We start from the raw sequence: 20,621 nt of genomic DNA, 5'->3' as shown, positions 1-20,621 counted from the left end.
TTTTGCCTTCTTTGCACCAACCTTTTCTGAGCCTGCCTTTCTGCCCCACGAGTTTAGTTAACATTCTCTGGGTGTTTCCTAGGAAGTTTCAGAAGTGAGCAGGACTTGGCTCCGTCACCACCTACCTTCTGAGGAGGGTAGCCCTAGAAAGCCCCGGGGAGCCCACACCAGAGCACGCTCCACCTTGTGCTTTGTGCTATGCTCCTGTGGCTCTTTCTTGCTGCCGCATCTGCCATCCTGCAGCCCCAAAGTTTAACCGTACTCCTTCCTTTGTTATAGTTGGCACTTGTCTCCAGCTGAGCTGGTTTCCGTTATCAGAGGATGCCCGAGATCTCCCTCAGCACTGTTCACGCTTGACAGCACGTAGCTATTGGTGCCAGGGAGCAGGTCCAGCTGTGTGACCCTTGCTCGCAGAGCTTCTGTGTTCTCCACCTGTAAACTGGGGGTGCGAATGATGCCTACATCATTGGATTGTTGTGAGGCAAAATGTGATCCTATGGGGATCACCCTAGCACCCAGGAAGCCCCTGTAATCAGAGGCTGCCATCACAACCTGCTTCTCTCTCTGCCTCTATAGGATTTCCCTGAGGATTCATTTTTGTTCCAGCATTCTGTCTGGAGCCTGGTGTCTTACTCCAGTGGGGTTTGTTTTTTTTTTAGAATAACTTCGTGAAGGCCCACCTGATTCTCAGCCCCTTTGTTTTACTCCATCAGAGGCTGTTAAATGCACTTGGTGTACGTGTTTCTCATTAAGGGCTGGAGGCCATTGGCAGCAAACTAGACTCTCTGTAACACCTGGCCTGGCACTTGGCCAGTCCCTAGGATAGGTTTGAATGTGTGCAGGTGAGTCACTGGCACAGGTGGGAGGAAGGTGAGGAGGCAGGTGCAGGGAATGGGTGAAAGGGTGGGGAATGAGAGCTCCTGGAAGTAGCCGGGAGCTCTAGCAGCCTCAGTACTCTGCCTCCCCTTGACCTGGGTACTATGACCAGCCCGGGACATTTCCCCATCCCCAGCACCTTCCACAAAGCAGATGGCCAGTGGCTGCTGAAGTGAGCTGAAGAGCCAGCAAGAGCAGGGTATCAAGGGCAAGGATTGGGAAAGGTAACCCAGACCTGATGGTTTTGACCTGATATATAAAGGCTGAGGAGGGGTTTTTGTAGTGAGTAGGGGTGGGGGGAGAGCACAGGCCAAGAGTGGAGGTGACTAAGGTCATAAGTAGCCCAGCTCATCTAGGGTGTGTTTTGTGGAGAGGAGCCTGCACATACTGGAGTGGGGGCTGATTGCTGAGGGCCTTGAATGTCTAGGCAAGAAATCAAACTTGATTTTTTTTTTTCAAAGGTCATTTATTGATTTTAGAGAAAGGGAGAGAGAAGTATCAATTTGTTATTGCACTTATTTAAACATTCACTGGTTGTTTCTTTCATGGGCCCTGACTGGGGCTCAAACCTGCAGCCTTGGTGTATCGGGACCACGCTGTATCCAACTGAGCTACCTGGCCAGGGCCCAATCAAACTTGATTTTGATACTGAAGGCAGTTCTCGGGGTGGGGGATGGGCATTGAAGGGTCTTAAACAAAAGGGATGTGGTAACCATGACAATGTTTTGAAAGCCCTCTCTGGCTGTTCCATTACAAGGAATGGACTGTTGAGGAAGGTGGGGACAAGCAGCCCAAACAAGGGGTCACCATAGACTTCCAAGCCAGAGGTGACGGTGGCCAAGGCCTGGGGGGTAGAAGGATGGCAAGATGCAGATGAAGGGGGGCTTGCTTGTGAGATTAAACACAGTGTACGGGCCTGGGGAACCCACTCTGTGCCCCGACAGCTCCAGCTGAGGACTTTGTTCCTCCTGCAGCTCTAACTCCAGCCTCCTGTCTGCAGTCGCGCCCCCACGCCCACCCAGAAACTCCTGTCTGGCAACCTCCTGGCTCTCCCTTACCTGCAAGGTATCATTAAAACTCCCTCTGGCCTGGCCTCCCAGGCTCGCCTCCAATTCCTTACACTCAGAGGTTCCACCTTCTGCTCCCTTTGCAGTATTTTCGCTGCCTGTCAGCCCCTCACATCTGTCTGGACACCCCTACTCATCTTTCACAGTTCAAAGCAAACATCACCATCTCCAAGAGGCCTTCCCTGACTCTGCAGGACCCTCCCCAGCACCTCCAAGCCTTTGGCAAGGGAGGGAGGACACAGCCCATCTTATTTATTTTATTGATTTTTTGAGAGAGAGATCAATTTGCTGTTCCATTCATTTATGCATTCATAGGCTGATACTTGTATGTGCCCTGACCAGGGATCGAACCTACAGCCTTGGCATTGGGACAACATTCTAACCCAGGGGTCCAGTGTGTGGCCTGTTAGGAGCCAGGACACAAGCAAAGGTTGCCCGAGCTCCGCCTCCTGTTATCCCCTCCCTCCATTTATTTTTTTAAAGGTATTAAACTGTTACAGCTCCATGGCAGAGTGAGGCAGGCAAAGGGGCAGCATTTAAGGAGACACTCCAGAGGTGTCAGCTTGAGGATTTCAGCATCTTTGTTCAAAGATGGCAATGGGGAGTTTTTTAGTTTTGAAGATTGGCTGTTGCTGTGTTTGTGGAGAAAACAAAGGAATCAGAATACAGAACAGAGAGCATGAATATTTCTCCTGGGTGAGCTTCTTCTCTAACAAGGACAGACGCGGAAAGCTCCTCAAGCCCACCCAGAGCCTTGTGGCCCAGGTGCTGGCAGTCCTTTGCTTGCAGGAACCGCCAGGAGGCTGGGTGGCGGGGTGGCAGGAGGGCAGCCTGGCACAGTGCTGGCCAAGGAGCCACCAGGGAGCTCTGCGCTGGTTCTTTGGGTGGCCATGCCAATGGGAGCTGCTCCGTGAGTCTCTACAAGTCTCAATCCCCACAGGGGTCACTGGGGGAAAAAACCTCAGGGAAGACCCTGCCTGGAGTCCCAGACAAGGACGTCGGCCTGCGCTGCTACCATCGGAGCTGCATTCCTGGCCACACCCCAGTGCCCGGCACAGGCCTGGCACTACTGACCACTCAAGAACATTGGTGAAATGTCACTCAGCCCACGGGCTGGTCGCCGCCGTCTTAAAACCTGCCACGGCTCCCTCAGGACGAAGCGCTTCAGCGGCCCTGACACCTCCCCACCTTGGCGCCGGCTGCTTTCCCGTCATCCCAGCCACAGCCCAGCGTGGGGCTTCCTTCCGTCCGATGAGGCACGTTCTTTCCCCTCAAAGCCTGAAAAACTCCTGACCCAAGACCCCCCAGTAAGAGGACAGAGGGCCTAAGGGCAGAGGACATCCTGTGCTCTCCTGTGTCCGCCGCTGCCCTCCATGCCCCCAGTCCCTTCCCCCCAGAGGCTGGACAGACCGAGTGGGCCTTTACTCCCCCGGAACTGCTCTCTGTCAGGTGGCGGGGTGGCCTGGAAGGGGGCGAGAAGGGGCAGAGGGGGAGCTTCTGTCTGGGGAGGACCAACCATGCTCCCCGGAACCCAGGAAAGGCTCTGTGCTTAGTCCCCAACACCACCGCACACCCTTTCAGCAAAGATGGGGAGGTGAAGCTAGAACCCCCAGTCAACAGTTGGGGTATGTTGAAAGCACAGGCTGTGTTCACCCCCATAACCAGGGCTTGTGGGGGTGAGAGGGCCCTGAATTGAGAAAAATTGAAAAAAAAGAAAAAAGAAAAATTGGGTCAGCGGTGATGAAGTTCCCACCACCCGCAGGCAGGCGGCTTGAGATGGGAACAGACTGATTTCTGAAGAGAGGCTTCCTGCCCTGAGCCTGTGGTCTGAGATGCAAACCAGCCCCACAACCTGGCCTTCTTGCCAAGGGAGAGACAGGACACAACACCAGAGGTGACCACTGACTTTATTGTCTCTCTGCTGGGGGTGTGGGCTGGGTTCAGAGGTATCTGGGGACAACAGGTGACTCTAGACCCAAATTATTGCTACTTGGCCAAGGTCACCTTGGGTCTTCCCATAGTGTGCCGAGTACGGGTGGGCATGAACATGCAAATGATATGCAAATGACATGCAACCAACCCAGGATCTTCCAGATGTCTCTGGTGCAGTGGAGGGTGCTGGGAGAGTCAGAAGCCTGCCAGCCCAGGAAGGTGATGGGGACACCCAGGTCCTTACCCCACACTGCAGACAGATCCAGCCCAACCAGAGGGGTCGAAGTCCAGGGTAGGGTTGGGGGTCCCTGAGCATCAGTCCTAGTTCTGCTGCTGGTTGAGGAAGAGCAGAAGCTTGGCCCCAAGACAGCAGGAAGAAAGCAGGGCACCCACTAGGCAGCCAGACAGCCTGAGGCCCACCCAGAGAGGGGCCAGCTCTGTCCTGGGCCATAGAGCAAGGCAGGCAGACGGAGCCGGAATCCAGGCCTCCTGAGCCAGGCAGAGGCCAGAGTGCGTCAGAGACCAAAGCTACAAATAAAATACACTGATAAATATAGAAACAGAAAGCAAGCAGCCCGGTCCCTGATCCCTGGGCTGAGAGACTCTCCACTGGCTGGTCTGGGAGGTCTCCGAGAGCCAGGTCCCCAGGTCAGGAGCAGCAGCGTCCTTGGTCTTGGTGCTGAATTGACCGGTCCAGAAGCTCCAGAAGGAGGCAGGCAGGGCCCCAGGTCCTTGGCTAATGCAGGTCAGGCTCAATTATTATTCATAATCCACCAGGAGGCTGGGGGTCAGAGGCCTGGGGTCAGAGGCCATCAGGGCCCCACGGACCCTGCTCAGGACCCAGGGCTATGGAGAGGGTCGGGGGCTTCAGCGCACCTGGGAAGAACACAGTGGTGAGGGTGTCCGGAGCCCGCAGGTGGTCAATGAGGATGCGCTGGAAGGCCTTGCTGCAGGCAGACTGCTGGTGCCTGGGGAGGGCCGTGGACCGGGCTTCAGCTGGTCCCCCGAGGGTCAGGACCCCCTGGCTAAGAGTTCCCCGCTCCCTCCCCAGTCCTGCTGCCTGGATTCAGATCCCAATTCTTCCTCACACTGTCTCTGAGCCTCGGTTTTGTCCTCTGTGAAATGGGACGAGAGTGTCTACTGCCCGGAGATACTGCGTGGATTACATGAAGCGACCCCCAAGTACTTGGCGTAGGAGGGACGCAATGGTGAGAGCGCATATTCACTGAGCACCTACTGTGTCCCTGGCTCTGCGTTCAGTTCTTTACACATCATCTCATACAGCTCAAACCAGGATGGAACTGTCATCACTCCCATTTTGAAAAGGAGGCCACGAGGGCGCAGAGGGGTTAAGCACCTCTCCTGAGGTCACACAGCCAATGAATAGGAGCGGAGGACTTGAACGCAGGCCTGGCTCGCTCCAGGGCCCATACTCTATACACATGAGCTGTTAGGCCACCATTCATACCTTCTCCAGGAGGCCTCATCCTGCCAGAACTCGTACAGGGTGAAGGAGGCATTGTCCAGCATCTTCTGGGCAGACACACTGCAGAGCCAAAGAGATGGCCATGCCAGGCCAGGCCTGGGCTGCCACCACCGCTGCCCGCCCAGTCAGGGATATCGAACGGGGGCCCTGGCCCAAGACGCCCAGCCCCAGTGTTCCTCCCTGTCCACCCCCTGGCCGTGGCCGGCCCACCAGGTGGTGAACTCACTGCAAGCAATGGCTCTGGGCCTCCGTGACGTCCACGTAGCAGCTCAGGGCACGGTGGAAGTCCTGCAGGGCTTCTTCTGCCACCTGCACCTGCCTCTGAGCCACGAGGATATGCTGGCAGGAGAGGCGGCCCAGTGAGCTCGGGGAGGGCAGGACACGGTGAGGGCCTGGCTGGAGCCTCCGGGAGGACCCCGCCCTGCTGGACTTGCACCAGACCTGGCCTACCTTGAGGCTCGGCTCCTGCCCCAACACCCCTGACTCCATCTTGCTCTCCCCATCGCCAAGGTCGCCACCTCGATCCTGTCATTGTCCCTCTCTCCTGAAGTATGCCGCCACTTCTTACTGACCCCTCCAGCCTCCGTCCGCACTGCCCCAGACCCAGCTTTCAGAAGTGTACATAAGAGAAACTGATGCCCAGAGAAAGGCAGTCATTCCTGCAGGGTCCCAGGGCAAGGACCACTACCCGGCCCCTGCCTGCCAGGCCTGGGGGCTGAGGGCTGGGCCAGTGCTGGGAAAGGTGGCAGCGTGCAGGGCCGAGGCCAGGTCGGCGGCCGGCCCCCTGAGCCCCTCACTTCATGACACCCAACCCCTGGTACCCAGCTGCCTATCTCTTTCCTGGACTCACCGAGTCAAGCCCCTTGGTAAGTTCCTCTTCACGTAGGGGTTCCAGCCGGGGGGCCTGTGAGGGACACAGAGTGTGGGCCAGGCCCCCGGCACATGCCTGTCTTGCACAGATTCCAGGAAGGTCCACCCCGACGGGGCACTGGCCACTTGGACACCCACCTTGCACTCGAGCTGGTCAATGAGCTCCTGGAGGCGGTTGACCTGGAGCCGCCACTGCCTCTCAGCCTCTGAACTCCGCCCTGGGGGTGGGGCCGGCGGGGGCAGTTAGGCTGGGAGGTCTCTCAGGATGGACTGAGGGGCAGTGAAGGAGCAGGCATTGGGGGCACTGCCCTGGACCCTCCTCAGCCAGCCCTCCCACCCCACCACAGGCACACCTGTGTCAGAGGAGCCAGGAGACCAGGTGGGTGACCGGCTGATGCTCCGCAAGCTCCTGCGCCCTGCCCGCCGGCTGCCACGTGGCCTGCTCTGCACCTCCACTCTCTCTTCATCTGACCTGAGGGAAGTGGAGGCTCAGTCCACTGCCGGCAGGCCCTCGGGGCCTCAGAACAGGGCGAGGCCAGGGTGGGGCAAGACAGGCTTCCAGGGACATGCCAGCCACCCTCTCACACATTCTTGGCCTCCCTGCCCCAGAACAAGAATGTGGGCCCCATGCCCTGACTGGTGTGGCTCAGTGGGTTGGGTGTTGTCCCGCAAACCAAAAGGTCGCTGGTTTGATTCCTCGTCAGGGCACATGCCTGGGTTGCGGGCCAGGTCCCAGGTCGGGGCATGAGAGAGGCAACCAATTGATGTTTCTCTCTCTTTCTCTTTCTCCCTCCTTTCCCCCTTCTCTAAAAATAAATAAATAAAATCTTTTTTATAAAAAAGAAAAGGAATGAATTTGGGCTCCAGGCTACCGAAACCACCGAAGGCGATCAGAGCTAAGGGACCGGGAACGCGGAGATGATGGGCATTCGTGAAACGGACCCGAGGGCGGCAGGGCTCCTCACATACCGTGGCCCGCGGGCCTGGGCCTGGGCCTCCAGTGTATCTGACGCCCCCTCCAGAGAGCTCTGCAGGGCTTGCAGCTGGCTCACCGTCTCCCGCAGTAGGAAGCGCGTCATAAACTGGTCCACCTTGGATGCCTGCTCGTACTCCTGGGGGCAAAGGGGGCGTGGTCAGCACAGCTGGGCCCCAAGCATATTTTTCTGAATGGGGAGCCACTCCCCTGTTCCTCCACCCCCTCCCCATCAGAGCGAGAGTGGCCTGCAGACCTGGCAGAAGCAAGAGGGCACAGGGACTGGGAGCAGGGCCTGGCCTCCCTTCCTGGGAAGTATGAGGCCAACTTACAGGGAGGCATCTGTCATTCTCTGGGCCCCAAGGCCACTTCCATATTGGGGCCTCCACCTTCAGCCAGTGAGGCCCCTGCACAGTTAGGCTGGTGGGGGGTGGGGGTTAGGACAGGTCACAGGACATCCAAAGACCTATTTTGACATATGAGGCAAAATGATGGTGTGATGTGCCCCATACCCACCGGCTGACCACAAATACACAGTCTATGTTGCACGCATGCATTCATTCACTCATCAATGTAACAGACGTGTACTGAGATTTTACTAGGAGCTGCAAACATGAGACAGCCCAGTTACTGGCATAACACACCCACCCCCCAGCCTACATAACCAGCCTCTGCTACCCCCTCCCAAGGGAAGAGAGAGAGGGAGGCAGAGCAGGCACCAGGCCCTCAGGAGCTGTGGTGTGGGTGCCTGGCCTCGGTCTACAAGGGGCCCCAGAGGCACCACTCATCAGGGGCTTGGTCCCCTGCCCATGACCTGCCTCAGCTCAGCCACCAGATGGACTCTGCTGTTGGCAGGCTTGTAAGAAGGCTTGAGGGAAATAAGGACAGAGAGGAGGATGGGCCCTCTCATTCTCAAACAGGCCAGTGGTTTCTGTCCTCTGTCTAGACTTCTGTCCTACTCCAGTCTTCCTGGCCACATGATGAGCTCTCTAAAATCCCTTTTAGAGTAAATTCCCTTTTGGGCACTTCAAATGAATGGTGAGCCATGGCTAGTGTGGCGCGGTGGATTGAACACCGGTCTGTGAATTGAAAGGTCACTGGTTCAATTCCCCGTCAGGGCACATGCCTGGGTTGTGGGCCAGGTCCCCAGTGGGGGCATGTGAGAGACAACCGATGAATGTTTCTCTTCTTAGAGCAGTTGACACCTTGGCCAAGGTCATGCAACTGGTTAGTGACAGAGCCAGAACCGAAAGGCAGGCCACAGAAGTTCCTCCGTACTCATCGCTAAGCACCGTCATTATTGCACCTGGCCCAATAATGACACAGCACCTCATGTATGACCCCTCGGCCTTCTACAGCCGAGAAACCCAGGCCAGAAGTCAGAGGGAAGTAGAGCCAAGAGTCACCTGTGGGTTCTGGGAGACGCTCAGCGCCTAGAGCCGGTGAGGTTGACTGATGAGGTCACAATGCGGCCTCTCTGACACTGCTAGAGCAGGGAACCCGAGCCAGAGGGCAGCGCAGAGCAGCATGGGCTGCGCACCCCAGTGCTGAGCAGCCCTGCCATGGGAAACAGCAGTTCCCACAAGAGGACCCAAGCGTCCAAGCAGGTTGGCAAGAAGAGGCCGATGGATATGAACAAGGCCCATGGGAAACAACAGTTCTTCAGCCGCCTTAGGCAGAAGCCAGGCCTAAGTGCCAGGGGGCGAGGGGCAGGCAGGGGTCAGGGGAGAATAGACAGGTGGGCAGGAGGGGATGCTGAGTGAGAGTCTAGGCCTCTGGGGCCTAAGTCCTAGGGACATGGACAGTGGGGTCAGAGAATCCCTCCTGAGGATGAGGGTCCCAGAAACCCACGTGGGTCTGGATGGGGTCCTAAAAGCCCAAAAGGCAGGAAGGGGTTCCAAAACTAGGAGGTGGATGAGACTTGGGAGTCAGAAGGGTGGGCAGGAGGGGAGTCTCACCATCTGGGCGATCGGGTATAGCTCCCAGCATGGCTGCTATCACGTGGCTATGAGCACCAGGAGTTTCCTTATGCTCCCTTTCCAGCCTCCAGCCTCCAAACATGCTACTTTTCCCCTCTTCAAGTGGGCGGGCTCTCTGGGTGAGGGTTCCAGCATCAAGTTTGGGAGGGCGGGCAGGGATCCCGTAACCACGGACAGAGTGAGGGCTCAGGTCAGGCCGGATGGGTGAGGGTTTCCAGGAGAGACAGGGGGCCCTGGTGGTGGGGCAGGGTGGGAATTCCCACCCCACCCCCTACCGGGCACATAAAGATGGCGGGAGTTCTGTTAACGTAGAGGGCAGAGTCTAGGGCGGTAGGACCAGGGTGGGTGAGTGTTCCCGGGAAGAAGGCAGGGCGCGCTCCTTTCCCTCGCACCATTGCCCTAACACAGACCAAGACTGTACTTCTTTCTCCCCCACACCCCGCTCCTCCAAGCGGCAGCATCTGGCTGATTTGGCGGCGGGCCCAGGCAGGCGGCACAGACAGCACAGCGAGGATGCGGTGGGCGCCCGGGGGGTTTCCCGGGCGGCTTCCCGGGCGGCGCCACCCGTGATGAGAGGAGCAGGCGACGGCGCCGAGCTGCCAGAGCGCGCGTGCGCAAAAGACAAAGATCCTGGTCCTGCTGCTGTTACAGCACCCGCCGCTGCAGGAGGCGGGGCACCACGCAGCGGGTGGGACCAGGGGCGAGGCCAGTGCCACGCGGGGCTGGCAGTGGCTCTGCATGTACCTGGTGACCAAGAACGAGGCCGACTCTATTTAGGAGCGTACGCACAAGCGGCACCGCTGCCCTCACCCCCAGCCCTCAGGGCCTGGCCCGGTCCCCCAGTCCCGCGACCCCAAAACCCCAGCCCCTGCCCAATAAAGAGTGCATAGCAACTTTGGCTCCTGCTACTTCTGTCTGAGGCGTCTGGGTGCGAGCGCAAAACAGGGATGAACAGGCGGATTGAGGACTGAGCAACGTCCAGGGTCTGGAGCTAACTGATTTCTCCTTGTGACCCAAGGGTCAGAACGACTGCCCGTGGGGCGGAGGGCGTTCCCCCACAACTCCAGGCCTAGGTCTGACCTTGCCAGGCCTGTAGGTGAGCTTGACAGAACCCAGTCTGGGTCATAATGGGAGGATGGGCCTGCTTCAGCAGAAGCATGGCATCTCCAAGAATCCCCAGCAATCACAAATCCTCCTCAGGCAGAGGAAGGGTCCCAGGCAAACAGCCACCACCTTTTGTGAGGGTCCTCACTGTCAGCAGGGGTAGGACCTGAGACTCACCTGCTTGTGAGAGCACCCAGGAGGAAGCCAGGTTCCGGGGCCCCTTGACTTCTCACTGACATCCCACTCCGCTTGGCAACCCACAAGGCAACTTGGTCACTCGTCTCCCAACCTCCCCTGTCCCATCTCCTATACCTTGCAGCCAAAAGCTTCTTCCAAACCACTTAGCTATCTGTAGGACAGCTCACCCTGCTTGTAAGCTAGCACTGGCTCTCCACTGCCCCCCGGGAAACCCCCAAACCTGTAACTGGGATGTGCAGTCCCAGCCCCCAACCTGTCTTCCTCTCTGGGTCTCCTCAGTGACGTATACCCTCACCCCTGCTCTGGCCATATTGTCACTGTGGTCTCCAACTTGAGGCTCACCTCCCTAATTCACCCACGAGAGGCCCAGCACATTTCCTGTGCGCAGGTGCTTCTCTTCACTGTCCTGGGTCCCAAACCTAGAGCTTCCCCTGTCCTTCCCAATCTGCAGCCCGCTTTCCAGTGGTGACCAACCTTAGAAAGTCCCTTTTGGTGGCAGATGCAGCAGGTGAATGCCCCAGCTCACCAAAGCCACAAGTCCAACTCCTGCTAAAGATGCACTTTCGTCACCATCAACGTCCACACTGCCTACATCACACTGGCAGGTGGACGACCCATAGTATCTCCCCTGATGCTTGTGAGAACTGATACTTCCCTCCCATCCACATTATTACAATCAGGGTAACCATGTCCCCCAATGTGGCCACACCTCCTGGCCATAAGCCGCTGGCCCAAGCTGCTGTCCGCGCCTTCCCTGGGCCAGCACAGTTCAGGAGCTGTAAGGGACTGTTCTCTAGATGCACATGCACAGGCTGAATGAAGCCAGTCTTCAGAAGAATAAAAACACAGTGCAGAGCCCCCGCACATCCCGGGGTCCCCACAGCCCTGCAGCCAGGCCCTGCCTCCAGTCTGCTCCGGAAACCTGCTTTCCCCCTTGCCTTTGGTGTTCACACTACACACAAAATCCTTGTAATAAAATCCCTATTTTAGCTTACACTCACGTCAGTGGGTTTTCAACTTGCAGCCAAAATGGTCCTGAGAGAATAATGAAACCCTGTAGAGACCAAGAGTAGCCTCTTTTCTGTGTGTGTGCGTGTGTGTGTATTACTCCCTTGCGGAGGAAGGAACCGAGCTGAGATTAGGACTTGCTTGCCCAGTGAGTCAGCTTCAGAACTGAGTCACAAACCCAGGCCCACAAACCCTATGGTGGGTCCATAGGTGGAAGCCCCTGAAGTTAGAGTACATCTGTGGGTGGCCTGGGCCCCTCAAAGATGAGCACACAGATACCCAGAGTGGCTGTAGATCTGTGATTAAGAGCTTTCTCTTCAAATGTGGGGCAGCCCCACATTTGGCCAGAGTACGAGATGATCTGAAGTGGTTTGGGGAAGGAGTCAGACCGGTTGCACTGGGCAGCTGCAGCCAGGCCCCGGTCCCAGGAGAGTGGACGGTCTCGGGTGTTTCCCATTGGAGAAGAGGGCTGCGGAAGCACAGCACATGCTGAGGACTGAGGTCACAATAGGTCAGATCCAAGTTCTATTCCTTCTTTGTCTGAGGACCCCCTCCCACGGCCACAACCAGGAACTACTTCCCTCAAGCTTTGGTGAGTGGTCCAAGACACCGCCTGGGCTCAAGGACTGGGCTGGACGCCTGGGTCCCCAGGGGGGTTCATATATGTCCGGATGACATTGCCACAAGACCCCTTCATTCTCAAAGACTCCGTCATTCTCCTGACGGCTTCTCGATATCTAAAAGGGTTTGGCCCGGCCCTCTCATAGTCCACCTCTGCAAGGGCTGAGGGAGCAGAGCCACGGAGAAGAGTCCAGTCAGTCCTCAGAGGGTGGGGCCCAGTGCAAGGTGGAACCTTAAGCCTTGAGCCAGGGGTGGACCAAGAGGGCAAGTAACTGGGAGCCCGGCGAGAGCAGAAACTGACACTTGAACCAGAGGCGGGTCCTCAGACCCAACGGCCAGAGCCAAAGCTGAAAAAGAGACCTCTACTCTGGCCAGAGATAGCCAACCTCAGGACCACCGAGCGGAGCCAAGAATTGAGAGAGTACTTATCTAGTCCAGCAAAGTAGGGATTTAGGCCCAAGGGGTAGAACCAAGAGCTGAAAGGCGGGCCTCCATCTAGGCCCGGGGGCAGATAGGAGCCTCTGAGGGCGGAGCTGAGCCCTGAAGGTGGCGTCGTCGGCATCGGCGTCGGTGTCCGGGAGCCGCCGGGTCCGCCGGCCGCCCTCGCTGGGCCACATCGCCGTGGTGGTGGACCAGGGCTCAGGCTTCACCAAGGCGGGCTTCGCGGGTGAGAACCAGCCACGTCTGGTGCTGAAGAGCTCCAGCCTAGTGCCCAGCTGGGACCGGCCCGTGCTCCCCGGGGCGCCGGGCTGTGAGCTGGCGGGCGGCGTGGCTCGCGCGCACCCCATCAAGCATGGCGTGGTAGTAGACTGGGAGGCGCTGGAGGGGCTTTGGGAGCGCCTGCTGGTAGGTGGTCTGCGGGTGTGCCCGGAGCAGTGGCCTGTGCTGGTGAGCGATTCGCCGTCGGCGCCGCCCTCAAACCGCGAGAGGGTGGCCGAACTGCTGTTCGAGGCCCTGGCAGTGCCCGCGTGCCACATGGCAAGCACTGCGCTGTTGGCCCTCTGCTCCACCGGCGCGTTCAGCGGGCTGGCTGTGGAGGCAGGTGCGGGCGTGTGCCACGCCACGCCCGTCTATGCGGGCCACTCTTGGTACAAGGCCACCTTCCGGCTGGAGGTGGCAGGCACCACCCTGTCGCGCTACCTACGGGATCTGCTGGTGACTGCGTGTCCAGATCTACTGCCGCAGACTCTACCCCGAAAGACCATCACACAGCTCAAGAAGCGCTGCTGCTATGTGTCACTGGACTTTGAGGGTGACCTGCAAAACCCTGCCCGTCACCATCCAACCAGTTTCTGCTTAGGCAATGGATGCTCTGTCTGCCTCAGCAGCGAGCGCTTCCGCTGCCCTGAACCCATCTTCCAGCCTGGTCTGCTAGGCCACGCTGAGCCCGGACTGCCCACTCTGGCCTTCTGGGCACTGCAGCGGGTGCCTGGAACACTGCGGAGGAGGCTGGCTAGCACTGTGGTGCTGGCCGGTGGCTCCACACTTTTCCCTGGTTTCACTGAGCGCCTGGAGATGGAGCTGGAAGCCCAGTGCCGGCAGCATGGCTGTGAGGCACTGCAGCCACACGTAGTGGCCAAGCCTGCGCGCGGTACAGCAGTGTGGACGGGAGGCTCCATGGTGGCCTCGCTGCACAACTTCCAACGCCACTGGATGACTCGGGCCATGTACCAGGAGTGTGGCTCCAGGCTGGTGCATAAAGTCTTCGACTGAGTCACATTAGACTTCAAGAAGTGGTGCTACCGGGGGGCTGCAGAGGCAGAGGCTTGGCGGACTGAGCTGAAGCTCTACCAGAGGCAGAGAGCGCCAGATAAAAGTCAGATGATTGGAGTTGGCAGTCATCGTGTGGTGATGGGCCACCCCCTGTCCCTTTCTGAGCCAGAAGGAGGTGGTCTGGGGCCCTCACTGTGACCTGCAGTCTGAATTCCCCCTAACCAGTGCCAGCTCAGAGAATGTCACTCCAGCTGTCCTGGCCCAGGGCCCTGTTTCCATGGCAATAAGGAAGGCGATGACCATGCTTGTGTATAGGCCACAGATACAGAAGTTGCTGCAACATGCCAGCCCCTCATACTGTGCCTTTTGGATTCCCATCCCACGCCAGACCCCAAGGGGCGCCCCTCTGAAAAGCTACTAGATCCCATGTGAAAGCAACCAGAGGGGTAGCACTTGTCTCAGCTGATCGTCCACGGGCTGAGCGCATCAGTTTCCCCTTCTATAAAAGGGTCAGGCATAACTGCAGGCTTGCTCACTGCTCCCTCTCTGTCCCCTTATTAAGAACCACGGGACAAAGGAAAGTGGAGACATCTCTTAAAAACAACACACAAAGGCAAGGGCGGCTTGTGAGTGTTTTGAAGTCACCATACAAAGGCCTGCAGCCCTGGTTGTGGGCACTGCTTATGCTTGCTTGCGCACACATGTCCACACGTGCACACCAACATGGGTGCACACACGCCTGCCCACTCCCGAGTGGCCTAAGGCCAGGCATGGGCCTGTGGACACGTGTGCCAGCACACCACACCCCAGCCCACCCCTGCTGGGTCCTAGGCTTGATATCCCGTAATAGTAGGTCTGGCCAATAATAAAAACAGTAGAGTAGTACCTCCAGGTATTAAACACCTTCTGTGTGCCAGGCATAGTTCTGGATGTTGAGGCTAGAGAACAAGACAGACAAAATCCCTGCCTTTGTTCTCATTTAATTGTCACGACAAGTGTATGGAGGCAGGCTGTATTTTTATCCCCCGTTTACCGATCTGAGGGAACTGAGGCCCAGAGAGGGGAAAGTGCACAGAGCAGGAGAGCCAGGATTTGAACCCATCCCTCTAGCTCCATAGCCCCAAGACAGTGGAGGCTCCCACAGCGCAGCAGACACCCCCGTGCTCCTTTTGGGGCCCCCCCATCATACCAGCCGTTTGACTCACCAGCTTGGTGGTGTCCATGGCAGTGAGCACCGCACGGTTCAGGGACTCCAGTGCAGCAAGCACGGGCCGGTAGACGCCCAGGTGTTCTGAGAAGTAGTCTGTGGGCAGAGGGGGCGCTCCAAGGCTCTGGCCCGCCCCGTCGTCCACCCAGCCCAGAACTCCCCCACAGCCAGCCAGGCCTCAGGTTGTGACCCCAGCCATCCTACTCCATCAGGAGACCAGCAACAGACCCTCATCGCACCCACCTGCCCAGAGGTCCCAGGAGACAAGAGCTCCAGAGGGGCCTACTCACCACACAGTTTCTCCGTTTCCAAATTGCTGCAGGGAAAAGAGAAGGTGCTCTTCAGACCCTCACATTTGGTGAACTGGGACTTTAAAGCCAATGTTCCTCTCCCCTTCCCACCCAACTGAGTCTGACAAGGTGGCAGCTCCTGCTTCCCCCCTGGGGTTAAGTTGCTCGGTGGGCAGGTGTTGTGGGGAGGAGGGGAGCAAGGATTCTACTGCCCCATCAAACACTCTCTGAGGGCAAATGCTCTTGGCCTCCAACGAAATTTCAGGTCAAGAGAAACAGATGTGGATACAGGCTAGAGAGGAGCAGTCAGAGCTGGGAAGGGAAAGCCAGGGCTGGGAAAGCCCAGAGAAGGCATGGGGTATTACTTGGTAGGTCAGGGAGGGCTTCCTGGAGGAGTGGCTGCCTATGCCAGGCCTTGAAGGACAAGGAGTTTGGACTATCCTGTTGGGGGAGGGGGTGGGTGCAAAGGGTCCAGCCCAAGACTCAGGATGGGGGCTTGGGTGCATGGGAGCCTTGAATGTCCACCCAGGGTCTCAAATTTACTCTAAGGAGATGAGGGAGGAAGGGAAGTGAGAAGGCGGGACAGCTGTGTACGTGCTGTACCCACGTGAGGAAGCATGGGGAGGGAAGCATGCAAACTCATGCTAAGGCCTAGAGATGTGGGGGTGCACGTGGGGAGGGCTATGCGTGTTGATGCACCTGCATCCATGGGTGGAAGCAGGCAGGGCCCAGCTGTCCCCAGGCATCCTCTGATCCCTGCAGGAAGCAGGATTGGGCGGGGGCACCTGTGGGCTGAACCATGGGTGGTGACTCAGGCCTGGCTATTTTAGGGTCCCAGTTGGAAGCAGTGTGATGGGCAAGGCTGGAGCCAGGGAGGTGGTGAGTGGGTGGGAAAAACTTGGCACTAGGCCCTGGCACCCCTCTCCCTACCTCCCCCCTTCCCCTGTCCTCCATAAGGAACCAGAGCAGCAGGGGACCCAGTGGGGTACAGACAACCTGGACCTAATCTTTCCATGGCTCTTCTTTCTCCCTCTTGTACTCACTCAGTGGAATGCCCATCAATGCCGCTGAACAGCTCTCGCAGCTCCCCAGGGCTGAGAACCCCATCAGCAAAGTAATTCTGGAATTCCTCAAATGAGAGCTTACCATCATCTGACGGGTGGACAGGAAGCAGAGTCGATATCCCTGACCCCTGGCTGCACCCCAGCCACCAGGTCCAGGTCCCCCAAAGGCCTCATAGCATCATTTCACACCCACCCAGCCAGGCAGAATGGGATCCTGAGCTTGGTGGGGGACCTGGCTGCTGGGCATAAAAGGGCTGGAGCCCCCAGAGGCTCCCACTTAAGGCAACAGGGACCACTTTGCATGCACCCAAGGACACACGTGGCATTGGGTAGGGACTCAATAAAAATTTGCCAAATGAGGAAACAAAACAACAGCATGGGGCACAGCCAGATCACTGCAGGGGGCTGAGACTCTGCCCCACATGCTGGCCAGCCTGGCCCCAGGGTAGACGGAACCTTTGCGCTATGGACCCAGGCCCTTCACTAAGCCACAGGGAGGCTGATGAGACCTTCCCTAGGACTGGGGCCCCTGTAAGAAGCAGCAGGTTGCCCTGACCGGTGCGGCTCAGTTGGTTGGGCATCATCCTGCAAAGCAAAAGGTCACCAGTTCGATTCCCAGTCAGGGCACATGCCTGGGTTGCGGGTTTGGTACCTGGTTAGGATGCATGCGAGAAGCAACAAATTGATGTTTTTCTCCCTCTCTTTCTCCCTCCCTCCCCCTTTCTCTAAAAAATAATGAAAGGAAGAAAAGAAAAGCAGCAGGCTGGCCCCGGAGGGGATGACCTCCCTGTTATGCAGGCATGTAGCAGACAGCACTTACGGGGGGTGGCTAAGGACAATGGAGATCTGGCCTGTAAGGTCTCTAAGCAGGGAGAGTGGACAGAAAGTTCTGATCCAAATGAAACTATGCATCCTGGCCAATGGGTTGGGACAATGGTCTCCTCCAATTTGAAGAGACCCAAGGAGAAGGGCCGAAGGGTGGGGACATAGTCCTATCTCAAGGAGGCTGAATCACAAGAGGGTCTGAAGACCCCAGATAGAAGGCCTCAGCTCAGATCCTCAGCTGGCCTCTCAGGGTACACTGGGCTGTTCTGGGTCATCAATGGGCAGTAACCTGCTTGCCTGCACAGTGCCCTGCTTTCAAGGTTCTCCCAGACCTGGGTCTAAGACTGCTCAGGACCCAGGGCAGAGCGAGCTGATCCTCAGAGCCAGCTTTATCATGCCTAAGCCCTCCCTGGGTCAGACGGGTGGTCACATGGAGAGTTACGGAACCCTCTAAAAATCTAGGAGTAAAATCCCCCGCAGGGCCTCATCTCTATTAGCCCATACTTCCTGCCTCTCACACAGGGAGCCTGGGACAAGCATCACATAGACCTGGGTCCAAGGTCCACCACTTAAAGGCTGTGCTACCTAAGGCAACCAGCTTCACCTCTCCTGGCCCCTACTCCTTCATCTGTGAAATGGGGTGAAGAACACGAAGTCATATACAAGAAGGTGCCCACCACTGTGCCAGGGCAGTGCCTGAAAGAAGCCTCTATTCTCAGTCTCTGGCTAAACCACATTCCCCCCATTCTCCGTCCTGCCAAACTTGGCTCAAAACAGCACTTCTCTGGGAAGGATGCCTTGACTGATTCTCTTGATTTGGGTCCCCTAAGACTCTTCTCCATTCTAGACTGTACCTCCAAACCCCCACCCAGCCTTCATGTCCCCAACCTCCCCCGTACCCAACACGGGACTCAGGGGAAGCCATACTCACCATTTTTGTCTGCTCTTCGAAAAACCTAGAGGACAAAGGGGCCAAGGATGGGAGCTGAGTGGGGTCTGGGAGGTAAGAGACCCCCACCTGGTCAACAGGGCTCCAGCTGGCCAGCCTGGCCCCTGCCTAGGCTTTCCGCCTGCCCAGCTCTGCCCTGCGGGAGCTTTTCCCATGAGGGGAGCAGAGGAAGAGCACACAGCAGGTCCAACTGCTTGCTCACTTCTCCCGCAGGGCCTGGCCTCACGGGGGGTACTCTAGGCCAGCTCCCTGTCCCCCCACCTCCCCCAGAGTCTATCCTGATTTCTGTCTGATGCATCAGCCCTTGGCATAGTCCCAGTTTGAGGAAGGTAGGGAGATGGGCCAAGATGTGGCCTGAGAATCCTGGGCACCTCTCCCAGACCTGAGCCCTCAACTCTGCTGTGCGGCCATGGTCCATCCCAGACTCTGCCCATCCTCGCGTGCTTGCCCTTCCTTTGTGGGTGCCTCAGTTTTTAGCCTAGGACACGGGAGAGCAGGCTGGGATTAAGCCTTCCAGGGCTGGGGCTTGCCATGAGGCTGACTCGGTGCAAGGGTGTGCGCATCTGTGCGTGCTGGCGATAGTGAGGGTGGCGGTAGGCAAGGGTAGATGAATTGTGTTTATGGAGAAGCAGAGATGAAGGTAAACAGAGAGGGAGAGTCAAGACATGGTTCTGCCTCTACCAGGGACAAAAGATTCCCAGGGCACCGAAAGCAGCCCAGCAAAGGAGACCAGCAGCCCTGCAAGGATGGGCAGGCCAAAGCCTGGACAGAGAGCCCCTGTCAGCTCCAGGCTCTAAATGCCGCTGCCCTCTGGCTGTCTTCTCAGTGCCGGTGAGGCTCAGGGATGAATCTAGCTACTAACCAGAAGCCTGACTCAGAGGTCTGCCACTGGCTTGAGGTCGGACAGCAGCCCAGCGTAGCCAGGCTGGGGCAGATGAAGATACTGGGGGTGCTGGGCTGGGCACGAGGACAACAGGGGCAGTTTTTCCATCTATGAAATGGGAGAGCCGGGTCCCTTTCCAGCCAGGACTGTGGTCAAATCAAGGTGCTGAGTCACTGGGGGGCAGTGGGGAGGGGACAGGAGGAGTATGAGAGGGCCAGGTTGGGACTGAGCACTGGGGTGAAAGGTGGGAAAGGGGCTCAGGGCAGGGACTAAGCCAGGCCAGGCTGCTCTACCCTAGTGCCCATGGGGCCTTTAGGCCGCCTGCCACAAGAGTGTACAGACCACAGAGGATGCCTGTGGGCAGCCTTGACCAACTGTGGGACCCCGCAGCCCCTGGGTCAGGTCTAAGAGGCTCTGGGGTCAGCACTGGGTCTTACTCTTCCAGGCTCCCTGGCTGGATCAGCCCAGCCAGGGGCCGCCACAGAGGAGTACCGCAGCTGCTCCTGTGATCAAGTGGTGACCGCCTCCTCCCAACCAGACACGTAGAGGGAGTGGGTTTTGGGGGCAGGGGCACAGGGGCAGTGACACTGAACCAAAGACAAGGAAGTGAGAAAGAGAGACAGAACGAGACACAAAGGCAACAGGATAAAGAAGGGAGACATGGGAACAGGGACAGCGGAGTCAGAGAAAGATAGTGAGAGAGACAGGGCCCCAAACAGACCTGGAGGGAGTGACACTGACAGAGACGGGGAAAACACAGTGAGAGACACGGAGGCGGGAGCAAGTAGAGACGGTGAGAGACAGAGAGCTCGGCGAGACACAGGGAGAGGTAGACCTGGAGAACGACCCCAAGACACTGCGAACCCCCAGGGCCAGGAGAGCTGACGCCCCCTTCCCGCTCCTCACTCACATCCTGGAACAGCGCGTGTCCAGCAGAACCAGCGGCTGGCGTAGGGGGCCGCGGGGGCTGGGGCGCTGGCTGCTGGATGAGGCACACGGTCAGAAGCCCCGCGCACGCCATGGCGCCGCCACCGCTAGGCTCCAGCTGGGCTGAGAATCCGCGATGTGGACGCCACCGCGCCGCTGCCAGGGACTGGGGAGCTTGGGAGGGGCGCCCGGCCTATCGACGCCGGCGCAGACCCCACGGCCCCGCCCACTGCTGGCAGCAGCCTAGCCTCCTCCCCGCTGGCCCGGAGCCCGGAGCCCTCCGCAAAGCCCCTGCAGGGCCCGTTTCCCAGCTTGGCAAAGAGGAGCCAACTCCGGCCTGTAGATTATAAAGAGCTGCACGATGCAGACGCCGAACACCGTTCATCTTCAAGCTCTGCCATCAGAGGATCCTGGACGGGTGGCCACTGCAAAGGAGCCACGCAGGGAGTCTTCACCACGCGGGACTGGCCTGCACTGACTGGCAGCTTGGGAGTACTACACAGCCAGAAACAAACGTGAGGGGCTGCACAGGCCCACCAAGGGCTACGTCCCACACCACTGTAGTCAGCACACTGCCGCTCAATACTGTGACACCTGGTGGGCTAACCACAGGTCCTCTTCAGAGTGGGGGTAATTAATGGGGCTCAAA

General features: G+C 58.1%; 2 protein-coding genes across 2 annotated transcripts; one reads left to right on the top strand and one right to left on the bottom strand.

Annotated features, from left to right (window-relative positions):
* Nucleotides 1-4,386: 4,386 nt before the first annotated feature.
* Nucleotides 4,387-20,117, bottom strand: NECAB3 (N-terminal EF-hand calcium binding protein 3). Its single transcript, XM_054573434.1, has 13 exons — nt 19,956-20,117; nt 18,145-18,169; nt 16,368-16,476; nt 15,325-15,350; nt 15,033-15,130; nt 7,201-7,343; nt 6,585-6,703; nt 6,370-6,449; nt 6,212-6,265; nt 5,588-5,700; nt 5,344-5,421; nt 4,752-4,843; nt 4,387-4,656 (listed from the first exon to the last, which is right to left on the bottom strand). The coding sequence occupies exons 1-13, from the start codon at nt 20,064-20,066 to the stop codon at nt 4,628-4,630; spliced, it is 1,077 nt and encodes a 358-aa protein (XP_054429409.1). The 5' UTR covers nt 20,067-20,117; the 3' UTR covers nt 4,387-4,627.
* Nucleotides 8,522-13,827, top strand: ACTL10 (actin like 10). The gene is made up of 3 exons (XM_054573530.1): nt 8,522-8,593; nt 8,695-8,811; nt 12,661-13,827. The coding sequence occupies exons 1-3, from the start codon at nt 8,522-8,524 to the stop codon at nt 13,825-13,827; spliced, it is 1,356 nt and encodes a 451-aa protein (XP_054429505.1).
* Nucleotides 20,118-20,621: the final 504 nt, after the last annotated feature.

This window comes from Pteronotus mesoamericanus, unplaced genomic scaffold, assembly GCF_021234165.1.
Source record: "Pteronotus mesoamericanus isolate MK-2021 breed Mesoamerican mustached bat unplaced genomic scaffold, CSHL_Meso_final contig_25, whole genome shotgun sequence".
In the NCBI taxonomy this organism is placed as follows: Eukaryota; Metazoa; Chordata; class Mammalia; order Chiroptera; family Mormoopidae; genus Pteronotus; species Pteronotus mesoamericanus.
Note: the sequence above shows the minus strand (reverse complement) of the source record. Positions and strands in the feature narration are given on the sequence as shown.

Excerpts from the sequence above, each read along its gene's own strand:
- ACTL10 (XM_054573530.1), top strand. The coding sequence starts at position 8,522 with ATGACACAGCACCTCATGTATGACCCCTCGGCCTTCTACAGCCGAGAA. Across the intron at positions 8,594-8,694 it reads AGGCCAGAAGTCAGAGGGAA|AGCAGGGAACCCGAGCCAGA; the intron begins GTAGAGCCAAGA and ends TGACACTGCTAG. Across the intron at positions 8,812-12,660 it reads GGACCCAAGCGTCCAAGCAG|GTGGCGTCGTCGGCATCGGC; the intron begins GTTGGCAAGAAG and ends TGAGCCCTGAAG.
- NECAB3 (XM_054573434.1), bottom strand. The coding sequence starts at position 20,066 with ATGGCGTGCGCGGGGCTTCTGACCGTGTGCCTCATCCAGCAGCCAGCG. Across the intron at positions 7,344-15,032 it reads CCATGGACACCACCAAGCTG|GAGTACGAGCAGGCATCCAA; the intron begins GTGAGTCAAACG and ends CTTTGCCCCCAG. Across the intron at positions 4,844-5,343 it reads GATGAGGCCTCCTGGAGAAG|GCACCAGCAGTCTGCCTGCA; the intron begins GTATGAATGGTG and ends GGCCCTCCCCAG.